At 34.6% G+C, this 20894-nt stretch overlaps 1 protein-coding gene across 1 annotated transcript; it reads right to left on the bottom strand.

The window, feature by feature from the left end:
* Nucleotides 1–2295: 2295 nt before the first annotated feature.
* LOC127081125 (heparanase-like protein 3) lies at nt 2296–6496 on the bottom strand. Its single transcript, XM_051021436.1, has 9 exons — nt 5928–6496; nt 5158–5194; nt 4882–5065; nt 4632–4777; nt 3815–4045; nt 3524–3713; nt 3146–3271; nt 2945–3044; nt 2296–2810 (listed from the first exon to the last, which is right to left on the bottom strand). The coding sequence occupies exons 1-9, from the start codon at nt 6153–6155 to the stop codon at nt 2457–2459; spliced, it is 1596 nt and encodes a 531-aa protein (XP_050877393.1). The 5' UTR covers nt 6156–6496; the 3' UTR covers nt 2296–2456.
* Between the last annotated feature and the right edge of the window lie 14398 nt (nt 6497–20894).

Genomic DNA, 20894 nt, shown 5'->3' on the forward strand with positions numbered 1-20894 from the left:
TGTAACCCCAGGACCTTCAACCAGATTAAGCGCAACTATGAATGTGGTTGGCCCAGCTACAAGAAGGACAACTCTAAGAAAAATAACCACTCCAAACAAAAAGACCAATTAGCATATTTAAGAGTTTTCTGAATGTTTGATTAGCATATTTTAGGAGTTCATTTCTATTTTGTTAGAACCTATCTTTTGAGTTCTTTATGTATGTCTATGTTTATGTATTTTGAACAAGTACCCTTATTTATGTATTTTGAATAAGTACCTTTATTTATGACAAATGTAATGCATGATTTTAACATACTAATATAACATATTTATGTTGAATTATGTTGTATTATGATCTCGTTGTGTTGACATATGTTACTTTAGTATAATGTCACTACTACATAATAGCAGTTAACCAATTGATTCATTTTGTTAATAACAAATCAATATAAATATGATGGTACATAAACATAGTTAACTAGATGATTCATAAATAGAGTTAACGAATTGATTCATACTGATACATAAATAAAGTTAATACAAAAATATAAGGTGATTCATACTGATACATAAATAAAGTTAATACAAAAATATAAGGTAAAAAATGATACCATTGGAACATCTAAAAATAACTTGTACAAAATGATACATCCTTAAAACCAATACAATGAAAACAAGATAAAGAATAATCTTCCAAAAAAAATCAATTGTTAATGTTCTTCATTTAAGTTTAAAGTTCCAACAAATATGACTTTTGTTGCTCATTTGTCGTCCTTGGCTTTTCAACCTCCATTTCACTACATCAATTTCCTTTGATAATTTTTCCAACCTATGCTTTTGCTTCATAAAAAAAATTCTTTCTCATCTTCCACTTCCTCAGATAACCAATCAAAATAATCACACCTAGCTTGAGTAGATCCCTATGTAAATCAAGCAACGAAAGAACAATGTTATACCATGATTTGAGAAGGCTGAAGGTTTTCCAAAATTGAGAAATATTACCTTAAAATATGGACAATCCTAAAATTGTTTTCCAAAATTACTAACTATTATTGGCCTGCAAAGAGCAGTTATGTATCCACAACGACAAGTAGGTTTCCATTGCAAATTGGAACTGATGCATATCTTAGAATCAAAACTCTTGGCGCTCTTTTGTTTCAAAACGGACGAACAACGACCATAACTCATGATTGATAGAACTCACGATTTCAAACATTGGTGATGGAGGATAAATGAATAGTTTACCTTAATTTGATTTAGGGTTCTTTATCTGCTACATTAATGACCCATAGGCATTTTTAATGTTTTAATCGATTGACCTTATTTGTTAATCAATTAGACAATCCTAATATGATTTTTTTTTAAATTGAGTTGTCATTAATCGATTAAAGGTTTCTCTAATCAATTGGAGGCATTACAAATATATTAATCGATTAACCCCAATTTGGTAATTGGTTAACCAGTGTAAAAAAACCTCTTAATTTGATTAAATAAGTTAGTAATCAATTCATGACACTTATAAAAATATTTTTCAGGTGTTTTATCAAATAAGAGAAACTTAAAAATATATTCAAGTGTGTGTATGTGTGTGTGAGAGTGGTTCGCCTTAGTATCTAGAGAGTTACTTTTATATCTTTACATTAAATTGATCATTCAAACTGCAAATTAGTGGCTTTTCTTAATGTTATGGTTGTAAACTTGTTAATTTGTTATTTTTCCTTTTAATAAAAGTGTTTGTATTCAATGTGTCTTTGACTTAGTTAATTCTAATGTGTTGGGTCCATAATTAGTTCTTGGAAAAGGTGAATCTATATAGTATGTCTCTTTTATTGATTATTATACTCATTATTGTTGGATTTATCTTATAAAAAATTGTTAAGTTTTTTTTTTGGTATTTATCATATGTTTTGGGCCAAGTTCAAACCCAACTATTCCTCACTATCCTTTTTATGATTGAAAGTCCACTTAATTTCTTGATTTTGTTTATTCAACCTATTATGTTTCTTATCTAACATTTCTTCATAGTTTTTATGAGCACTTTTCTATAAAGAAGTTATTGTTGATCCTATTTGGAAGAAGGCTATGGAAGAGGAACTTGTTGCTTTGCACCAGAAATATATTTAACACTTTAGTACCTTTTTTACCGAGAAAACATGTTATCGGGTCTTATTGGATAAACAAGATTAAAATCAAGTAGGTACCAATAATAGGAAAATTAATGGAATTAAGTAGGTACATTTCATTCATAACCTATTAGTCGGTACCCTATACATAGTTAGATCGGGTGATGCAATCAGGGTGTACAACAACTAATTGAAGACAAGAAATTGAATTTGTCAGTTTCAATTTGCTTTGGCAATCATAATAAGCTCATAAAAATGGCACTCAATTCATCAACAATAAATTGCAAATCAATATGAATTTGCTCAATCACCAAATGACACCAACTTTCGGTTTCGTCTAGTGCAACATCACTAGCTGCAAGCCGAAAGAACAGCATCAGGTATATGAGAAAATACAATAGAGAAAGGAGCAACCCTTATTGGCTTTGATGAGTTTACAATTATTGGCTCCAAAGGAGGGATTTCACCATCTGAATTTACAGTTAAAACATTTCCATTCAGTAACATGATTTGGCTATGTATGTTTCCATTTTGTGCAGTTAGATGGTATTCTTCTCTTGTTGTTTCACTATCGCTGAGAAGAGGTAGTTTCATTACTTTTGAACTATAAGACATCTTTCTGTACCACAGACTGTTAGTGTTGCCAAAGGTTGCTTCAATAGTTGTGCTGTTGTCTAGGTTGATCAATAGTATGGTGATTCCTTTCTGTAAGATAAGTATATTAAATTAGATTTCAAGGTAACAATGATAGTTTGAAAAAATGAAAATGATTGAATATAAAACCACATATGTCATGTCGAACATCAGACATGTGTCAGACTAGTGTTGGTGCTACATACGGATTGCTTTGCGCAGTGTGCATAAGCTCGTATCTTGTTTGTCCCTGAGAAGGTAGTTGATAGTACGCGTCTTCCCATGAGTCGGTGCCAAAGAAGAGCACTGCAAAATAAGAAATTTTCATCACATTTCCATTGAAAATGTTACCATTAAAGTTCTACGGATCCACTTGAAATAAGATTATAAAATTCAACATTTAATACCTATAATAGTCTGGATTTGGATGGAAATTGGTAGTATTGAGTAAACCATAGTTTCCTCCAATCAAACTCTGTCTGCAGTATGTTTTAGTGTCGTATGACGCAGACATACCGAGTTGATCCAAATACCTGTTTACGATACAATAACATTAGCCAAAAATAGTTCTAAACTATGAAGGACATACACTAAACACAACACTGACATGTCGACAACGGTAATATTTCGAAGAAAAAAAAAAGAAAAGTAATTGAATGTAACCGCATGTGTCGGGTGTCAGCGTCAAACACTAGACACACCTTCAACCTGAAGTGAAGGTGCTACATATTCTAAGGAACCTCTAAATGCATGTAAATCAAGGATCAAGGATAGTCAGCACTAACCAAAAACTGTACACAAATGCATCGGATACAAGATGATGGCCACTGTTATAAGCCCCTCCCGACTCACCAACCCACGATGTTGCTGAAGTTGCTGTACTTCCAAGTACATCTTTCAGGGCTTTGAATGTACTTTTCTCTCCATCAAGATATGAAGGATTCAGAATTTTTTCCACAAGGTGCGTATCAACTCCTGGATAGAAGATAAATTAAGTTATCAAATATAATCAAGGATTTGAACGACATGTACTTTCAGAGTGTAAACTTGCTATTCTTGATTTTAGCAAAAGGTACCTGGTCCAAGGTTATAAATGTGGTGGGTGACGACATCCAAAGAGTTGCCAGATTTGGTTATGAACTCCTTGAACCAAGTTGCATCAAAGAAACCTCCGGGAGCAATGACTAATGGCTTAGGCTCAATGTCTTTATATGCATTTTGAACAATGTTGCTTAAAGAAGCAAAATCAGAAGCATATTGGTCTGCAGAAATACGCGTTCCAACACCACTCCCGCTTAATTCGTTGCCTGCCAGTAAAAAGAGCTCACTCAGCGTACTCAAAAGTCAAGCAAGAAGAATTTTATTCAATATGCATATCATATAAGTGCTTATGTATAAGTAAAACTGATTTCATAAAAGTTGTTTTCATAAGCTATCATAGCGAACTTATAAAAATAAGATGAAAACAGCTTATACACATATCACATGCCGTTTCCGTAAACTCTGTCAAAGAGTCTCTCAATGCTTATATAAGTAGATAAGATCAAATAAGTCAATTCAATCAGGCCTATAGTTCATTAGTTCATTTTCTTTCTTTAGCAAAAATATTATAGAAGACTGTATTTTTCCTAAGTTATTCAATAAAGATAACCATTTTCAATTTTAGTCTTATTGTGACCAGGGTCTTCTTAAGTTTTTGGAGGCCTTGCGTAGCTTAACTATGATTCAACCGTGATGAAATAATTAAGGGTTCTATTTAGTCATGGTTTAACCATGACAATTCTATTATAGGAAAATTTGAGGCCCTGTGCTCTAGCTCATCTCGCACACTCTCAAAGATGGACCTGATTGTGACATGACACTTATATTGAGAGTGGAATGAATATTACTTACCGAGTTCCCATCCACGAATGTCATAGTTCTTCCCAACAGTGTATTTAATAAACGATTCGGCATTGGTGTAATTCCAAGGGCCTATTGCAGAACCAGAATGGATTGACTTTCCATTAAGAGCACTCAATCCAAACACAATGTTAGCCCTAAAATAAACAGTTTAACAATGTTAATCAAAATCATAGTTTACAAACCCACAAGGTGCCGAAACACACACACGTGCGCGTGTACATAGAGAGCTGAAATTTACCCTGCTTTCTGGAAGAAATCATTAAGTTCATCCCATCTTGCCATCGGGAGGCACCCTTGTGTGAATCCAAACATTTCCGATTCGTTTCGAACAAAAGGAGTGCATGGTTGTTTGTAATCATCGGTCCCATATATCACCTTATCTTGCAAACTTCCGCCTAATCTCAGTTTCAATGGCGTAAAGGCTGGAAGCAAATGATACCTTGATAAGTTTTTCAAGTAACAATCCTAAAAGAATTTATGACATTAATGAAGATGGAAGAAAAATCTCTCTCACCTTTCACTGCATTTAAAAAAATCTTGTTGTTGAGATCCTGAGATGGAAAGAAATGTACTGTTATGCAACAAATTCTACAACTTCTTCCATTAAAACTATTATTTAATTGATTAATGAAGTAGTGAAAATAAAGATTAAAACTAAAAACTCAACCCAGAAAACAGAATAAGAAGAAAAAAATTACTAAGAGTGTATTTGGTTCTTCGGTGAAAAAAATTGATTCTGAATGAATTGATTATGAGTGAATTGATCATGTAAAATTGATCCAACTAAAAGTGATTTGAAGGTAAAGTGATTTATCTTTGGACATAAGTGAGTTGGACCGTAAATTTCAAATGTAAAAATCAAGTTTGTACTCGAAAGCTACAAATCTTAGCTTCAAATAGAATCAATTCTAGAAAACAAAACAACCAAACAGGTCAAAATCAATTCTCCACGTCAAGAATCAATTCTAACCGTGAAACCGAACGTACAATAATATGCTGTTCTGTCATTGTTATATGCTGTGCATATTATATAAACTTGTTCCGCACAAACAGTGGTTAGATAGTGAAATTGTAATTAAAAACTAAAACTTTGTTGCTTTTTATGCATTTTTTATTTGGAGATTAGCTATACGAGATCTTCAACATGAGTTCAAAATTCAAACATCATTCCCAAAACCCAAAGAAAAACATCATTAAACAAATAAGCAAACATTCTAAAACCCTTTCAAGACAAATTTGAAGCAAAAAAGATTAAAAAAAAAAGGAAAAAGAAGAAGAATATACCAGATTGAGAAGAGAAGCAAAACCCCAACTACAAGTACCATAATCACATTTTTGAGGAGGCCACCAATCCAAAGTAGCACAAACAAAATCATCATCAATATTTCCAATCACAGAGCTCCCATCAATTACAACACTCCCTTTCTTCACACTTTCACTCACTGTGTTCACAACAAAAAAGCTGAAACATACCAAACAGAACAGACCCAGAATCTGAACCAAAGAACCCATTTTCAGAATCAACCAAATGCAAGATCTTTGTCTTTATTCATACACAAACATGGCTGATGACGTTGGTAAAGGGTAGTAAAGGCTTTACTGCAAAGTCACATGCATAAAGACAACACAAAATTTGATGTCACAAATATATATATTTTTTGAAAAGATGAATTATCTAGCTGGTTGGATCTTAAATAACATGTAGATGAAATGAAGTCGTGTACGGAATTTTCAAGGGATGCATTAAAGACATATTTATTGTTGATGAAATGAAATTAAGAAAAGGATGCCGACGTTTGGCGAAAGAATATGAAATATTACTCGTTATAACTTATAAGTAATGTACTCAATGCGCTTTAGTGGACATAAGTACAGCACATACATATATGCGTACCTATTTTTTCTCAAGGGAAATGATTGATAGGTACAAAGATCGTGTCACTAACAAGATTGTTAGGTCTAAGAAAGTGAGAGATATTTTTTTTTTATTGAATTTGAGTTTTGTGGTGGAGATTTTAGTATATACTTTAGTATATATAAGTATATAATTTAATAAATATAAAAAGAATAGTTTTTTTTTAAATAATTATTTTTTTTAAAATAATTTTTAAAATAACCAATATTTCAAAAAAAATTATCGGAAGAACCACATTTCAAAACAGATACGCCAGAGGAGGCCAACACCATTGGCGCATGCTTTAAAAGCAATGCATGGAGGGGCCAAGGGTGTTGGCGCCAAGGGTGTTGGCGCATGCATGTGCTTGCGTCCATGCTTCTGGCGCATGCATGTGATCACATGTGTGGCGCCTAGTCCTTTGGCGCATGCACTTTGATACTTCTTCTATAAATAAGTCGCCCTTTAGCCATATTTTTCACACAACTTTTACCCTACAATCACATTTTCTTTCATTCAACTTTAATCTTCTTCAAGTTTTTGAGTTTTAACCATGTTTGATACATTCACAAGCGAAATGTCGATTTAATCTTTTTCGTCGTCGCGTCTTCGACAACGATTCGACTTTGGAATATAGATTCGTTTGAACGTCTTAATCGGACGTTGAACAGTTGGTTAGATGAAGAAATTGGAGATGGTGAAAGGATTAGAAGAATTCAATGGCTTGTGTCCACGTTCAACCAAAATGGAGAAGTGCGTGAATGAGTGGATATTAAGACTGACAGAGACGTTCATAGGATGCTGCATCATATGTTCAAAATTGTTTTGATGGTTGTAATCGTTTAGTTATTGTAATGATATTTTAATTGTTTTAGTTGTTTGTGTTGTTGTTTTTGTAATGGTATTTCCTCACAAACTTATAATATGAAATAAATTTTGTTTTTTATATATTGCAACAGAGATACATGTGAATTTATCTTGTTGTGCTCGTTCCAACACTATGACGGTTAGTACGATTGTGACTTGGATGATGGCACGAACTATATAATCTAACCATTTTGTTCGTCATATCCATTTCGGTTCGAATACGGGTGTTATTTGGGCGACCCTTTTTCTTCCTTCGCATAACTCTGTTGTGCCAGACAATGTCCCCTTGATATTCTGGCCAGTAATCCTCTTTTGTCACTACGAAAAAACTAATTTTGTAAACATTTGATAGGTTGGTGACTTTGTAAACGTCAAATAATAAGTATGATGGATCCCTTCGAACCTTTGAACATGGCGCAATGACATGAGAGCAGGGCGTACAAAAGGCTTGGAACTTTCCGCAATCGCACCAACCTCTATCTAGTTCCACTCCGTGTTGTCCCATCGGCATGCCCTTATTGTGATCCATGGACTCATCAACACTATACCGACCTTTAGTACGGTCAAACACCGTGACCACGTGTGTGTTTGCTTTGGCAGCTTCATGTCTAATGAATTTGATCGAAGCATCACTGAACAACTGCCCGGATTGTAACACTGAACTCCATTTGGAACGTCTGGTCTCAAACATCGCCCCTAGCCTGAAATATATTGTCTGCACCAAAGCGGTTATAGGTAGGTTTCGGATTCCTTTGAAGACAAAGTTCATTGATTCCACAAGATTTGTTGTCATGTGGCCCCAATGTTGACCGTTGTCGTATGCTCTAGTCCACTTCTCCAATGGAATACTGTCGATCTACCGTACTGCATCTGCGTTTGACAATCTTATTTCTTCGCGGTAGTGTTTGAAAGAAGGTTTTGATAATGCATAACCTGCGTTGACAACCTTCTTCTGCAACGTTTTATCTTTGATCTCTCGCATAAAATTCTGAGCAATATGTCTAATACATAAGAGATGTGTCAAAGGAGGATCCTGGCAGCCATTATCAATGTTATTATATGCACTGATGATTGAAGGGTGTCTGTTGAAGATCAAACATAAGTTAGGTTGAGGTGCAACGTGTAATCAGAGATTTCTTAGGAAAAAACTCCATCCCTCAGCAATCTCCCCTTCAACAAGGGAAAAGACGATTGGAAAAATGTTGTTGTTGCCATCTTGTGTCACTGCCATCAGTAAAGTTCCTTTGTATCTCCCGTACAACCATGTATCATTAATTTGTATAATAGGTTTATAGAAAGAAAAATCTTTGATGCATGGTTGATACACCCAGAAGAGACGGTGGAATATTCCATTTCTAATAGCACACGTCCCGTCTGGTGTATGCGTGGGCAACGTTTCTAACTTGACAATAGTCCCTGGAGCATACTGTTTAAGAGCCAACAGGTATTTTGGAAGTTGTTTGTAAGACTCCTCCGAATTGCCATACACTTTTTCAATCGCCTTTGTCCTAGCTATCCAAGCCTTCCTATATGATGGAGTGTAGTGGTATTGTGCTACAATATGCGAGATTATTGTACTCACCTTTAACGAAGGATTGTCGCTAATGACAGATAAAATTTCATCGCATATTAACCGAGAGATAAGTTTCCGATGGTCTTGCATTGGGTTTGTAAGCATGCATGTGTGAACTGGACCCATGGATCCAATCTCCCAAGAATCACTCCTCTTCCGGTACGAAGCTGACAACCTGAAAAGGCAGTGAGCATTTGGACAATAAATTTTGTACCTCAATACATTAGTTCTATCAACTCTAAAATCAACTGATAGTTCCATGTGAAACTTTTTAATGGCTTTTACACAATCTTCTTTTGTGCAAAATGTGTCTCCTTGTTTCAAAGATTCTTGCATTTGCACATAAGGATTGTACCATATATCTGATGAAGGTTCATTGGAACCCAAATTCAAGCTTGGCATGTGTTGAGGTGGATAGTATACATGACTAGCTGGTAATGGCTCCTCTTCTTCATCATCGTTCACCATTGAATCAACCAAAATCTCGACTTCTTCTTCTTCGTCATCTATAACATTCACCTCAGCTTGTTCATCGTCATCAGTTTCACAAAACACTTGTGACTGATCAATGAACTAAGACACTTGTTGTTGTTGTGGTAATATATACAACTCTATATCGTTGTACCCAGATTGCTCGTGACTGACAAACATATGATGAACATCGTCATCATTTCGAATCTTCTTCTGATAAAACTTCACCTGGTTGTCTGCAAACCACACTGGATTTTTATAGATGATTTGGCCCACAAGACTGCACTGCAATTTCTTTTATATTCTTTGTTTAAGATGTGAAAAATTTGATCGTCCATTTATTGTAAACCGAGTTACCTTTGTGTTGCGAAAATAAAAATCGAATAATTGATGCTCAAATATTTCACCTTCGATATGGGCACTGATCATGTAATATGGTGAGGAAGATATTTTTTTAAATCTAACTTTAGTATTTCTACTGATCTGTATGGGTACCGATGGTGAATGCATTGATATGTTATTCACATGCAATTAAATAGGATAAACGTTGAATGCATTGATCACGCAATTCATCTGCAAAGACAAGACAATGCAATGAAAAGAATCCATACATAGACAAGATAATACAATGCACGCGCCAGGTAGAATATCTACACACACAAAGCATGCACCTGCACACAAGGAATCTCACAAGTATATCTGCCCTAATAGTCCAAAGCAGACGCCCATTCCAATGGCGCATAAAGCAACCTAGGCGCTCATACCTTTGGCGCCTCTTCATTGCATGGCAAAAAAGATATGCATGTGCCACTAGCTTGGCGCATGTGACCATGCATGTGATAAAATATCAACGCATATTCCCGTTTGCAACAAAGTAAGTTTAAAACTTTACCATATAATTAATTAGACTTTATATTACTATTAATTGTACATAATATTTTTCAATTGTTTATGATCTAGGTGGTCAGTTAGAGGGATGAACTATAATAGGTGTCTGAAACACGCTATAGTAGTCTATCTCAATCTATTGGATCATATTGGACCAGACGATGTAATACTCCTACACAACTCTATTTTAATTTAAACATACTTATCAAATTATTTATCATCTAATCGTGTCATATTGTTGTACAGTTTATCTAGAGGTCATATATGGGTCTTGATCATCAGGTTAACCATGATGATGTTGCAGTTTAGTCAACAAAGACACCAATTATCCTATTCACTACTATGGAGATGCACCAGAGTAACCGAGTAAAACTGCAATTCGGCATGCAACAACAGATTCCAGAACCTCCGACGTGTTTAGCAGATTGACATCAAAAAAGAGTCGATGCCCAATGAGATTATTCCGACTGGAGAGACTTCGCAAAAGAGATGTGTCGTCATTGGAGGAATCGATGACAACACATCTTAAACAAACCAGTCATACATGATGCTAGACCAACTCAACAATATATGGCATGGTTTAGGTCGGTTACAACGTAACAATTTGTGTCTGAGCCACGATATTTGATTGATCCACGCCAACTAGCTTCGTCATCATACGCCCAACAACAATTACCCGTCAAATACCAATGTCAAACCACCCAAATCCATTAACCAACCTCACACTATCACCCTACCATATACACCAAACAACTAAACACCCAACTTCGCAACCCATTCATGCCACCCACCCAACAACCAAACACCCAACTTCATAATCCATTCATGCCACTCACCCAACCACAAAACCAAGAATCAAAACCTACCCACTAAAAACCATACACATCAACCACAACCGTCTATAGCCCAGATGATTCATATGGGTCACTTCATCGTATCCCCCCACCAATGACCACCCAAACATCTCATCACCAAAACATCCAACCATTGTTTAACTATAGTACACCCCAAGAACCATTTCTTCGTTCCCAAAACGATTCAATGTCCCAATTCAGGCAACTATACCGTCCATAATTCACCCAACCACATCAACCCAACTACGAAAACATAGGCACCGAACTACATTACAGAAGCGTTATTGGCTAGAGCCCCCCGACTATTGGGAACAAATGATGACACATCTATCAAATACCGCTGGAACTTCCGCCAGACTTTCACACTAGCCATCATTGAATCAGGTCAGCACACAAAGACCTCAAACACCTCAAGAAAATCGTGGGAGACCTCGAAGACAAACTAACGCACCTGGATGTGGAACAAGGGGACGTTTCGATCGGGCGGGTCATTAAAGTTTTGTCAATCCCATGTAAATTTTATTATATCATGAATAATTTTTTTTATAATATTCTATTTAATTATTTATTAAATAAATAAAAAACTTAAAAAATAATAATATTAAGGTGTATACGCCAAATGAATTGACACATACACCAAGAACCATGCATAGGTGCCATGGTTGCTGACACCTCCATGCAATGCTTTGAAAGCATGCGCCAACACCAGTGTCGTCTCCTCTTGGTTTTAAATGGATGCGCCAGTTAATCTGGCGCATCTATTTTGAAAGGTGGTTATTCCGGTAATTTTTTTTGAAATATTGGTTATTTTAGAAATTAATTTGAAAAATATGGTTATTTTAAAAAAAATTCAAAAAAATAATATCTATTTTAATATATATTAGTAATTTCTAAAAAGTATTTTGTAGGACCTTATGTGATGTTTAGGATATTTTGATAGTATTTTAAGATAGCTTACGCAAATAGGTGATAAATTATGAATATAGTTTTTCGGGTGAAAGATTACATCTTCTCTCCTTAAGTCTGAATCAAAGCGTTGGAGATTGGTTTACCCCTATCCCCACGATTAGGGAACATGAAGAGGCAAGAGGAGACTTGGTCTTCTGGGAATCGTGAGTAAAGTCGTTCCCTTCATGGACTATTTACGCAACTAGTTATGTATGGTCACACATTAGAGAATTTTACCTCATATCCTTTTAATTGGTCTTTGCACCCCATATAATATTGATTTGATAATAATATCCTTTGATTCGAAGAATTTATTTGGTTTTTCAAAATATGGTAATATATATATATATGGGGTTTTTCGTATTTCTTAAAAAATAAAAATACTATTTTTTATAATATTTTAAAAGTTTGCTTTTTTACCTGCGAAATTGGTTGCAAAATTACGATACTTAGGATTTTTCTACAGATTTTGGATTATATGCATTTTATGCAATTTTTTCCAAATTCTTAAAAGATTGGTACCTAATTTTTTTGCATTTTTATCGATTTTTAAAAAATATATCTGGTAATATAAGTGGGGTGTTTGTACAAAATTATTTTTAAAAATCCGATAAAAAACCATTTTCTTTATAGTATTGAATGATTTGATTTTTAATCTATGGAATTTGTTACGAATATACGTCAGCTACGGGTTTTTATGTAGATTTTAGATTATAGGCATTTTTTCCCGAATTTTTAAAAGGTCGGTACCTAATTTCATGCAATTTTACCGAATTTTTATCCAGTGATTTTATGCATTTTTACTGATTTTTTTTTATAAAAAATATGATAAAAAACTATTTTTTATAATATTTTAAGTGTTTGGTTTTGAAATTCCTACGAAAAGACGTTATCTGTAAAATTTTCTACATATTTTTGATTATATGAATTTTATGCATTATAATCAGATTTAAAAAAAAAACTCGATAATATTTGTCACACATCGGATTTTTTGAAAATGCCAGTAAAAATGCGTATCGAATTTTTTGTATGGCCTACCAGAGTTTTTGCGTCAAAGAGAAAAAATTTCAACATATGCTTATTGAAAAAATGAGATGGATACTTATGATATTACGAATATATGGGAGGTGCCATGTATGTAGAGCCGTCAAAATGTGTCGAAGTCCATGAGTGGTCCACCAAATCCGAAAAATGTTAGGGCTTGGGCCTTATTTTTTGAGCATATTTTTTACCGGACCTATTTTAGCCTGGCCCGAAAAAGCCCTAAAAATATGGGCTTGCCTGTACCAGAACTTTATTCAATTGTCAATCACAACATACAAGATGGCATTAACTTTATTCTATGTTGTGATTGAGTGGTGATTGGAAATTGAATAAAGTCCCATATTTTTTAGCTTAAAGGCAACATGACTGTTTATATTATTCAATACTCAATCACAACATCCAAGATGAATGTTTATATTCTTCTTCTTCTTCTTCTCCGTACCAAACAGAGGTTTTACATAGCCTGACCACAATCAAGAACCAAGAGAGATCTTAATCGGGTTAATATTAAACCGATAAAGCTTTAAACTGGCTTGAGATCAAGAACCATTGCGGAGATTTTTTGGCGGATTTTCATGAACCTAAAGAGAGTTTTTTAAGCCAAAGCTCACATGTGAAACATAGGCTTCCTAATACAATCCGCCAATACCAACAAGAGCTTTTTAATTGGTTTATCTTAAAACTAACTAATAACTTCCTATGAAAGAATTATTTACACAATAGAAAATACACTCTTGGTAAATTTACAACTTTGCCCTCACCCAGAATAAATATCCTCACTTAGACCCAAGAACACTCTCGAAACATTATGGTTAAAATATGTGAGAAAAAAAGAAAGTGTTTTGTGTCGGACAAAGGCCTAAATACGGAAGACCCAATTTGCCTCAAATCCACCCCCTGACCCAATATATAAAAGTCTGTTCATATGGAAATCAAGGTACAATTTTTAATCTTCACTCTCACTACTCTTATCTTGAATCTTAAATTGACTTGGGCGTCAGAGTTCTAACCATTGAGGTCCATCTCGTGCCACTATAACGAGAATCTGCATCACCGGTTCAAGATGTCCAGTTCACCAACCGTGTCCATTTCTAGTTCTTGAACGGAACAGAGGTGCCGTCTGTGGGAAACAACTTTTGATTTCTACTATTTCCCTTATTTCAGATCCAACCTCTGATTACCAGTTTGTAACCTCCTTAGGTTATTAAATAAATTTTTTTTGGAATCAAACAAGGATATCTAACATATATGATCCAATCAGTTATCATTTCAACTACGATCCATCAGATTTCCAAATCTATGATTCCCTCAAGAATTCCACGATGTAAAAGAAGAAAGGATACTATATCCAAGTCAATATCTGCAATAAAATTACTAGAAAAAGAAGGCAATTTCCTTGAATATAATGTTGAAGAATCATGATCTATCTTCCGATCTAACATCACCTTTATCTTCTTTCGCCGACGTAATATTTATCATGGAGACGTCGAAGATACAATGAGTTCATAGTTAATGATTGACATAGATCTAGTACCATGGGAACTTCTATAAGTACCAAATGATCTTTGATCGATTGACGGGACCTCCTCAGACCAAATTCGGTAGATCACAATGGAGCATGTCGACCCAACCACATCTTTTCCTTATTGCTTGGCTTATTTTTTACCATAAGATCATGTGATTCTAGGGCTTATCTCCTATAAATATTTCTTTTCTAGGCGACTTTAGGGTGTTTAATCAAGAAATAGAGACATTTGAGCTTAAATACGGTTGAAGAGCAAGAACATCGAGCGAATTACAACCTCGGGCCTCTCGATAAGTGCAACATTTTCCACCAGGGTCTGAGTTCGGGCGAGGTGGATCATAGGAAACATCCTCCGAGCACAATCTCCCTACTCGAAGAAGACGACTACCAAATACCTATGATTGGACCAATAAAGTAAATGGGACTCACCAACTACACGCAGGGAAACAACCCCCAGACTATGGTAGCAAGGAAACCAAGTATCCTTCAAAGGCACTTATGGTCAACAATCATCTTTGGTCCTTCATCCAACATCATTGGTCCTTAGAAATATTTCCAGATGAAGAGAGCGGGACGAGCTACTTCTAAAGGGTCAGTGGACGAGCCTCTTGAGGATATTCACCTTCGTCCGACCATACTCTTGACCTAAAGAGATCCAACTATAACCCTGAAGTCAATAAAAAGAGATGTTATAATTGAATGTTTACTTATCTAGTTATTCTATTTCTCATTGTAAAAAAATTTACTTCATTTGGAATGAAAATACTTGTCTGCTATTTTTCTCCTATTGCATTATTTTTTGTCTACCTCTCTTTAGGATCCTAAAGGCTATGAGATAAAGATTACATGCATTTATGTGTACCCGATACAGATTAAGCGCATATTTGCACATCTTATATGGCTTAAATGTATTTCTCGCATGATTGTGTATCTAATATAGACTAAACACATTTTTGTACATCAAATACAACTTAAATGCATTTCTCACAAGACTGCACATCTAATACAGACTAATCATATTTCTGCGTATCTGATATAGACTAAACACATTTCTACGTAGCTGCCACACTCTTCTTTTGGATCTAGTCAATCTAAGGGTATAGGTGCTGGAGCCAAGAGACATCCACCTCGATCTAAGCCAAGCCTCGGGGGGGGGGGGGGGGGGGACGAGGATATACCATTGGTTAAGGAACATTCCTCTGTGACGTGGAGTGTAGTACAATGAGACAAACGCATCTAGTTGGTTCCTCCAATGACGAACCCAACAGGGGGAAACATAAGTAATACACCCAATACAACACGCAAGTTAATATGCTACTACAACAAATACTAAATACATCACGCCAACAAACGCTAAACATAGCAGACAAATATAACGACCAAAATGATATATGACGACCTTCAATGCGCTAAGTAGTAAATCACGAAGACCATTGTCAAAAAAGTGATAAGAGCACATCAAGTACCTCGTATCAACGAGACACCTCTTCCTCTCATAAAGGCAATCAAACAGGGTTCTTGCACCCTAAGCAGACAACCCTTCGGAGATGCCAAAGCACAAACGAACCCCAATGTTATAACAACTTACTAACAACCAGAATTGCAACAATGCACCAACAATAAAATGGAAACAAATGCAGAACTCTAAGCTAAAGGATACACAAATCATTGAGGTAAATGTATTTTATAATTATTATTTTTCGTTACACTCAAGGCATAGTGCCCAAGAATTGTTACAGCTTCCATACCCCAATTTTGTCCAGGAGTTTTTAAAACTTTCATACATCTGACTTTATTTTTACTTTGCATCACCTGTATATCATAACATGTCTTTCATCATGCATAATACCTAAGAAAGTTGGCCAGAATAAATTTTTGGATATACAGATAGACCGGTTGAATCGTTTCTCAAATGTATGTAAAATTAACTGGAAAAAAATATAAAGATCGGACTTGCAGACATCAATTTTATTGAACTACGATTTGCATACTTTAACCTGGCGTGCTCGCTTTATTTTTCGACTACTTTTCAGTCGCATTTTGATCAGCTCAAGCCTTTTCAATCAGGCATTTCATTTACTTCAAAATTTAATAAAAACATGTTTGTTTTCCAGAAGTTTATTTCACGCTCATCATTTTAGTTCATTCAGTTTAATTTTTTGGGCACTTTTGCGCTCAATTATTATTCAGACTCAGTCATTTTATTTTTATTAATGTGCCAAAATATTCAAAAAAATAAAATAGGATTAAACATATTTTCATTTTTATTTTGTCATGTTTATTTAAAAAGATGTGATTTTTATTTGATTTAATTGATTTAATCTCATTTAAATCAATTAAAGCTTATAGAATGAAAAGAGTTCACCAATCACAAGGAGCCACATGTTCTAAATGATGAGGAAAAATGATTTATTTTGGCCAAACGATGCCTTAAGACCATCACCCCATCTCTTACATTGAGGAGACTCAAAAAACGTTTTAACAGATCTGAGACTTTTTTCTCATTGAAAAACAAAAGGAACCTCCACTATATTTTTTTCACTTGTTTCCGCCTCCTTCTCTTCACCTTCAAAAACCATTAACCTCCAACCATTGAACCCTTATCCCACCTCCTCGCATCACTACCTACAAACCACGACCACCACCAAACACCCTTATCTCAGTCATTGGAAAACACACCAACATACAACTCCCTCCGTTCAAGTTCCATCGACCACCCTTCTAAACCCACCACCACCGAAACCACTCTCACAAACCATTGAATCCGCCACTACAGGACAGGGTCGGCCCTATGTAAGTGCAGCAAGTGCTGCAGCACAGGGCCCCAATTTTTTTATTTTTTATTTTTTATTCATAAATATTAATAAAAATAAATAAAACATTATAAAAAAAACTCAATAATTGAAAAAAAATTATAATAAAAACTCAATACATACAAAAATCAAGATTGATCTAAACTCAAAATAATTATAATTAAATTAATTTTTTATTAATATATAATTGTATTTTATATATATATATATATATATATATATATATATATATATATATATATATATATTTTAAATTATTATAATTGTTTTTTTCTAAATTTGGGCCCATTTTTGAAATTAGAACAGAGCCTCCGAAATGATTGGGCCGACCCTGCTACAGGACCTTTCACCATTACTTCCCTTCACCAAATAATCTGATCTACTCTTATTCTCCTCTTCACCTTCAACCACACTGATTCCCTTTGTCCGTGTGAAATAACTGCCATCAATCTCTGTTGTGCCATAGAACCCCTATTTCAAACATTTCTAGTGTAATATTCAGCAATGATCCGCGATTTGGATTAGGCATAGAGGTTGGAATAAGCATAAGTCGGATTCAAGCACGAGGATGAGATGATGGATTATTCATAAGCTTGTACTGACACCACTGAAGCAGTATTGCAATCGCATGATGTTGGGTAATCATTTTGTTACAAGTTCATTTGTGCATCACTCGTTTTGTTTTGTTGTATTCATCATTGCTTATGTTGACTCTGTTGGTTGTTAATTGGTGTTGTGAGTTTGAATGTAACTGAACCTGAGTAGAGTAAAATCATGAGTTATGAACATACTATGTTGCTTTGATATAGAACAAACCAAACAAGATTTGAACAATTTTTTTAGTATAAACTGAGTAAGATCTCCGTGTTTCCACTGTGATTTTCTAAATTTCTGGAAACAATTCCGTTCACAAAGATGACATTTGAATGCTTTTCCTGCTATGCATTTTTGATGAGAAAGTTGGGTGGTGACTTCAACATTTTGTTTCCAAGAGTACAATTGGTTTTGTTTTAGTTTCTTGTGTTAAAAGAAATTCAGACTTGTTATTTTATTTATTTTTTAATCCATTATATTTTATCATTATAAAAATGAATTTGATCCAAGTATTGGGCTCTTGTCACTTATGTTAGGCCCATTAATTATTGTAAAGAGTGTAATGTAAATATAATGTTGGTTGTTACTGTTCTATTTCTTTGCATTTTAAATTGGATTTTTAATCTGTGAATTCAGAAATTTTATGTCGTTATGCCGCCGAACTTTTGATACATTGATAGGATATTTTCGTTGCACTATGATCTTGCAACCGACTTTGAGCATATTACGGTTTACTCGATTCGATCATTTTGTACTCATTTTGTTGTTTATCTCATTTTTATTAAATTAATTAAAAAAAATTTAATCAATTTTAATTAACTTGATTATTTGACTTAATCAAATGATTTTGATAATTAATCTTAATTAGCTTAATTAATCGATTTAACCAAATTTCAATCAATTAATTTTGTTAATTAAAAATTAATCGATTTATGTCAATATCATTTCAAAAATTAGTCTTTTCAAACCATTTTCATAATTCATTTCCTCCGCAAACACAAATAAAAACCTCAATCAATATGAGTGCTCCCTTTCCAAATCAATTCAAAATATCTAATCACGATTAAACACCATTTCATTAAAGATGAAAAGGGGGATGGTCTTGAGCCTTCAATTCCTCTCCTCAATTGTTTGAATATGAGTTCCCTTACTCGACTATTTAAATAATTGTCATTTCTTAAACATTCCTAATCTGATTAAATCCAAATAATTTTCATAATAACTTATACGAAAAAGGAAGTGGTCTAGAGCCTTTTGTTCCCTTCCCTGAATACTTGAATATGAGTTTCCTTACTTGTCCATTCGAGTATTAGTCATTTATCTCAAACATGTTAGCAATATCTAAACCCTTTCATTAAGGATGAAAAGGGAGATGGTATTGATCCTTCAATTCCTCTATTTAATTACTTGGATACGAGTTCCCTTACTCGACCATTCGAGTGATTGTTATCCATTAAAAAACTTCCAATCTGATTCATCTCCAAATGCTTTCACAATCTAACATATCAAACCATTTTTCGTAATAACTTGGACGAAAAAGAAAGTGGTCTAGAGCCTTCTATTCCCTTTCTTGAATACTTAGATACTAGTTGCCTTACTAGACCATTCAAGTACTTGTTGCCCAATCTAAATACCCTAACAATATTTAAACCCTTTTGCAATTAAAGATGAAAAGTGATATGGTATAGAGCCTTACATGCCTCTCCTTGGTTGTTCGGGTACGAGTTCCCTTATTCGACCATTTGAGTAATCGTCATCCAACAAAACACTCAACACGTCAAACATATCTTTTCTCTCCCTCGTGTGATCGAAACCAATAAAACCTACCATTTCTCGCCCCTGTGCGATCAAAACCCTTTTCACAAACAAACACGATTTAGTCCTTTATAACGTGTGTACAAACTGGAGCATAAGTCTCTCATGCGTGAGCATACATCTAAATGTTTAAACGGCTAGAATGCGATCAAACATGATCCCTTCTACTGCAAAATAAACAAATGCTAATTAACCCATCCATGAGCAAACAAGTCAATGTTTAACCGTTAGAATGCGAACTAAAAATTTATCCACTAAAATCAATAAATCAACACTCTTTTCTATCAAGAACTACGTAGCTTTGAGTTCTCCATCACACCTGGAGATACGTAGGAGCAAGACTCACAATCTTGTCAAACACCCTAACAAAAGTATTTTTGCGACTCCTTTTCTTTTTAAACTTTTGATTACTTGAAGAAAATAATTAACATAAGCTAAAATTCAATAACAGGTCTAACTAAAAGGTTCTGATTTAGTATAACGAACGTGGGGGATGTTAATACCTTCCCCTTATGTAATCGACTCCCGAACATGAATTTGGTTGCGGCGACCATTTTCCTTTTTAAAGGGTTTTATCGATATTTTCCCTTTCCTCTTTTGGAATAAATAAAGTTTGGTGGTGACTCTGTTCGAATAATTTTTTCCATGCCCATCGGGAATGATTATATTTTTCGAGATGCGACAATAATAAATGACTAATATAAAGGAAAAAGAAGAAGCAATTAAGCCAAAGCATCCAAAGTCGTGGTACTAGGGTCACCCTCTGAAGTCCCCTCATGTGCAGCTTGGAATAGGTCCAGTTCCTCAGATAAAATTATGGCCTGATCCACGACCTGGTCACGAACATAGTCTACATAACCCGCTAGAGTGAATCATGAAATGCCGCGTTTAAGCCGACCACCTCGTCTTCTAGAGTTTTCAGGGCCTTGACATGAGTCTCGACCTCCCATAGAAGAGTTTTCTGA

This window comes from Lathyrus oleraceus, chromosome 1 (assembly GCF_024323335.1).
Source record: "Lathyrus oleraceus cultivar Zhongwan6 chromosome 1, CAAS_Psat_ZW6_1.0, whole genome shotgun sequence".
Taxonomy (NCBI): domain Eukaryota; kingdom Viridiplantae; phylum Streptophyta; class Magnoliopsida; order Fabales; family Fabaceae; genus Lathyrus; species Lathyrus oleraceus.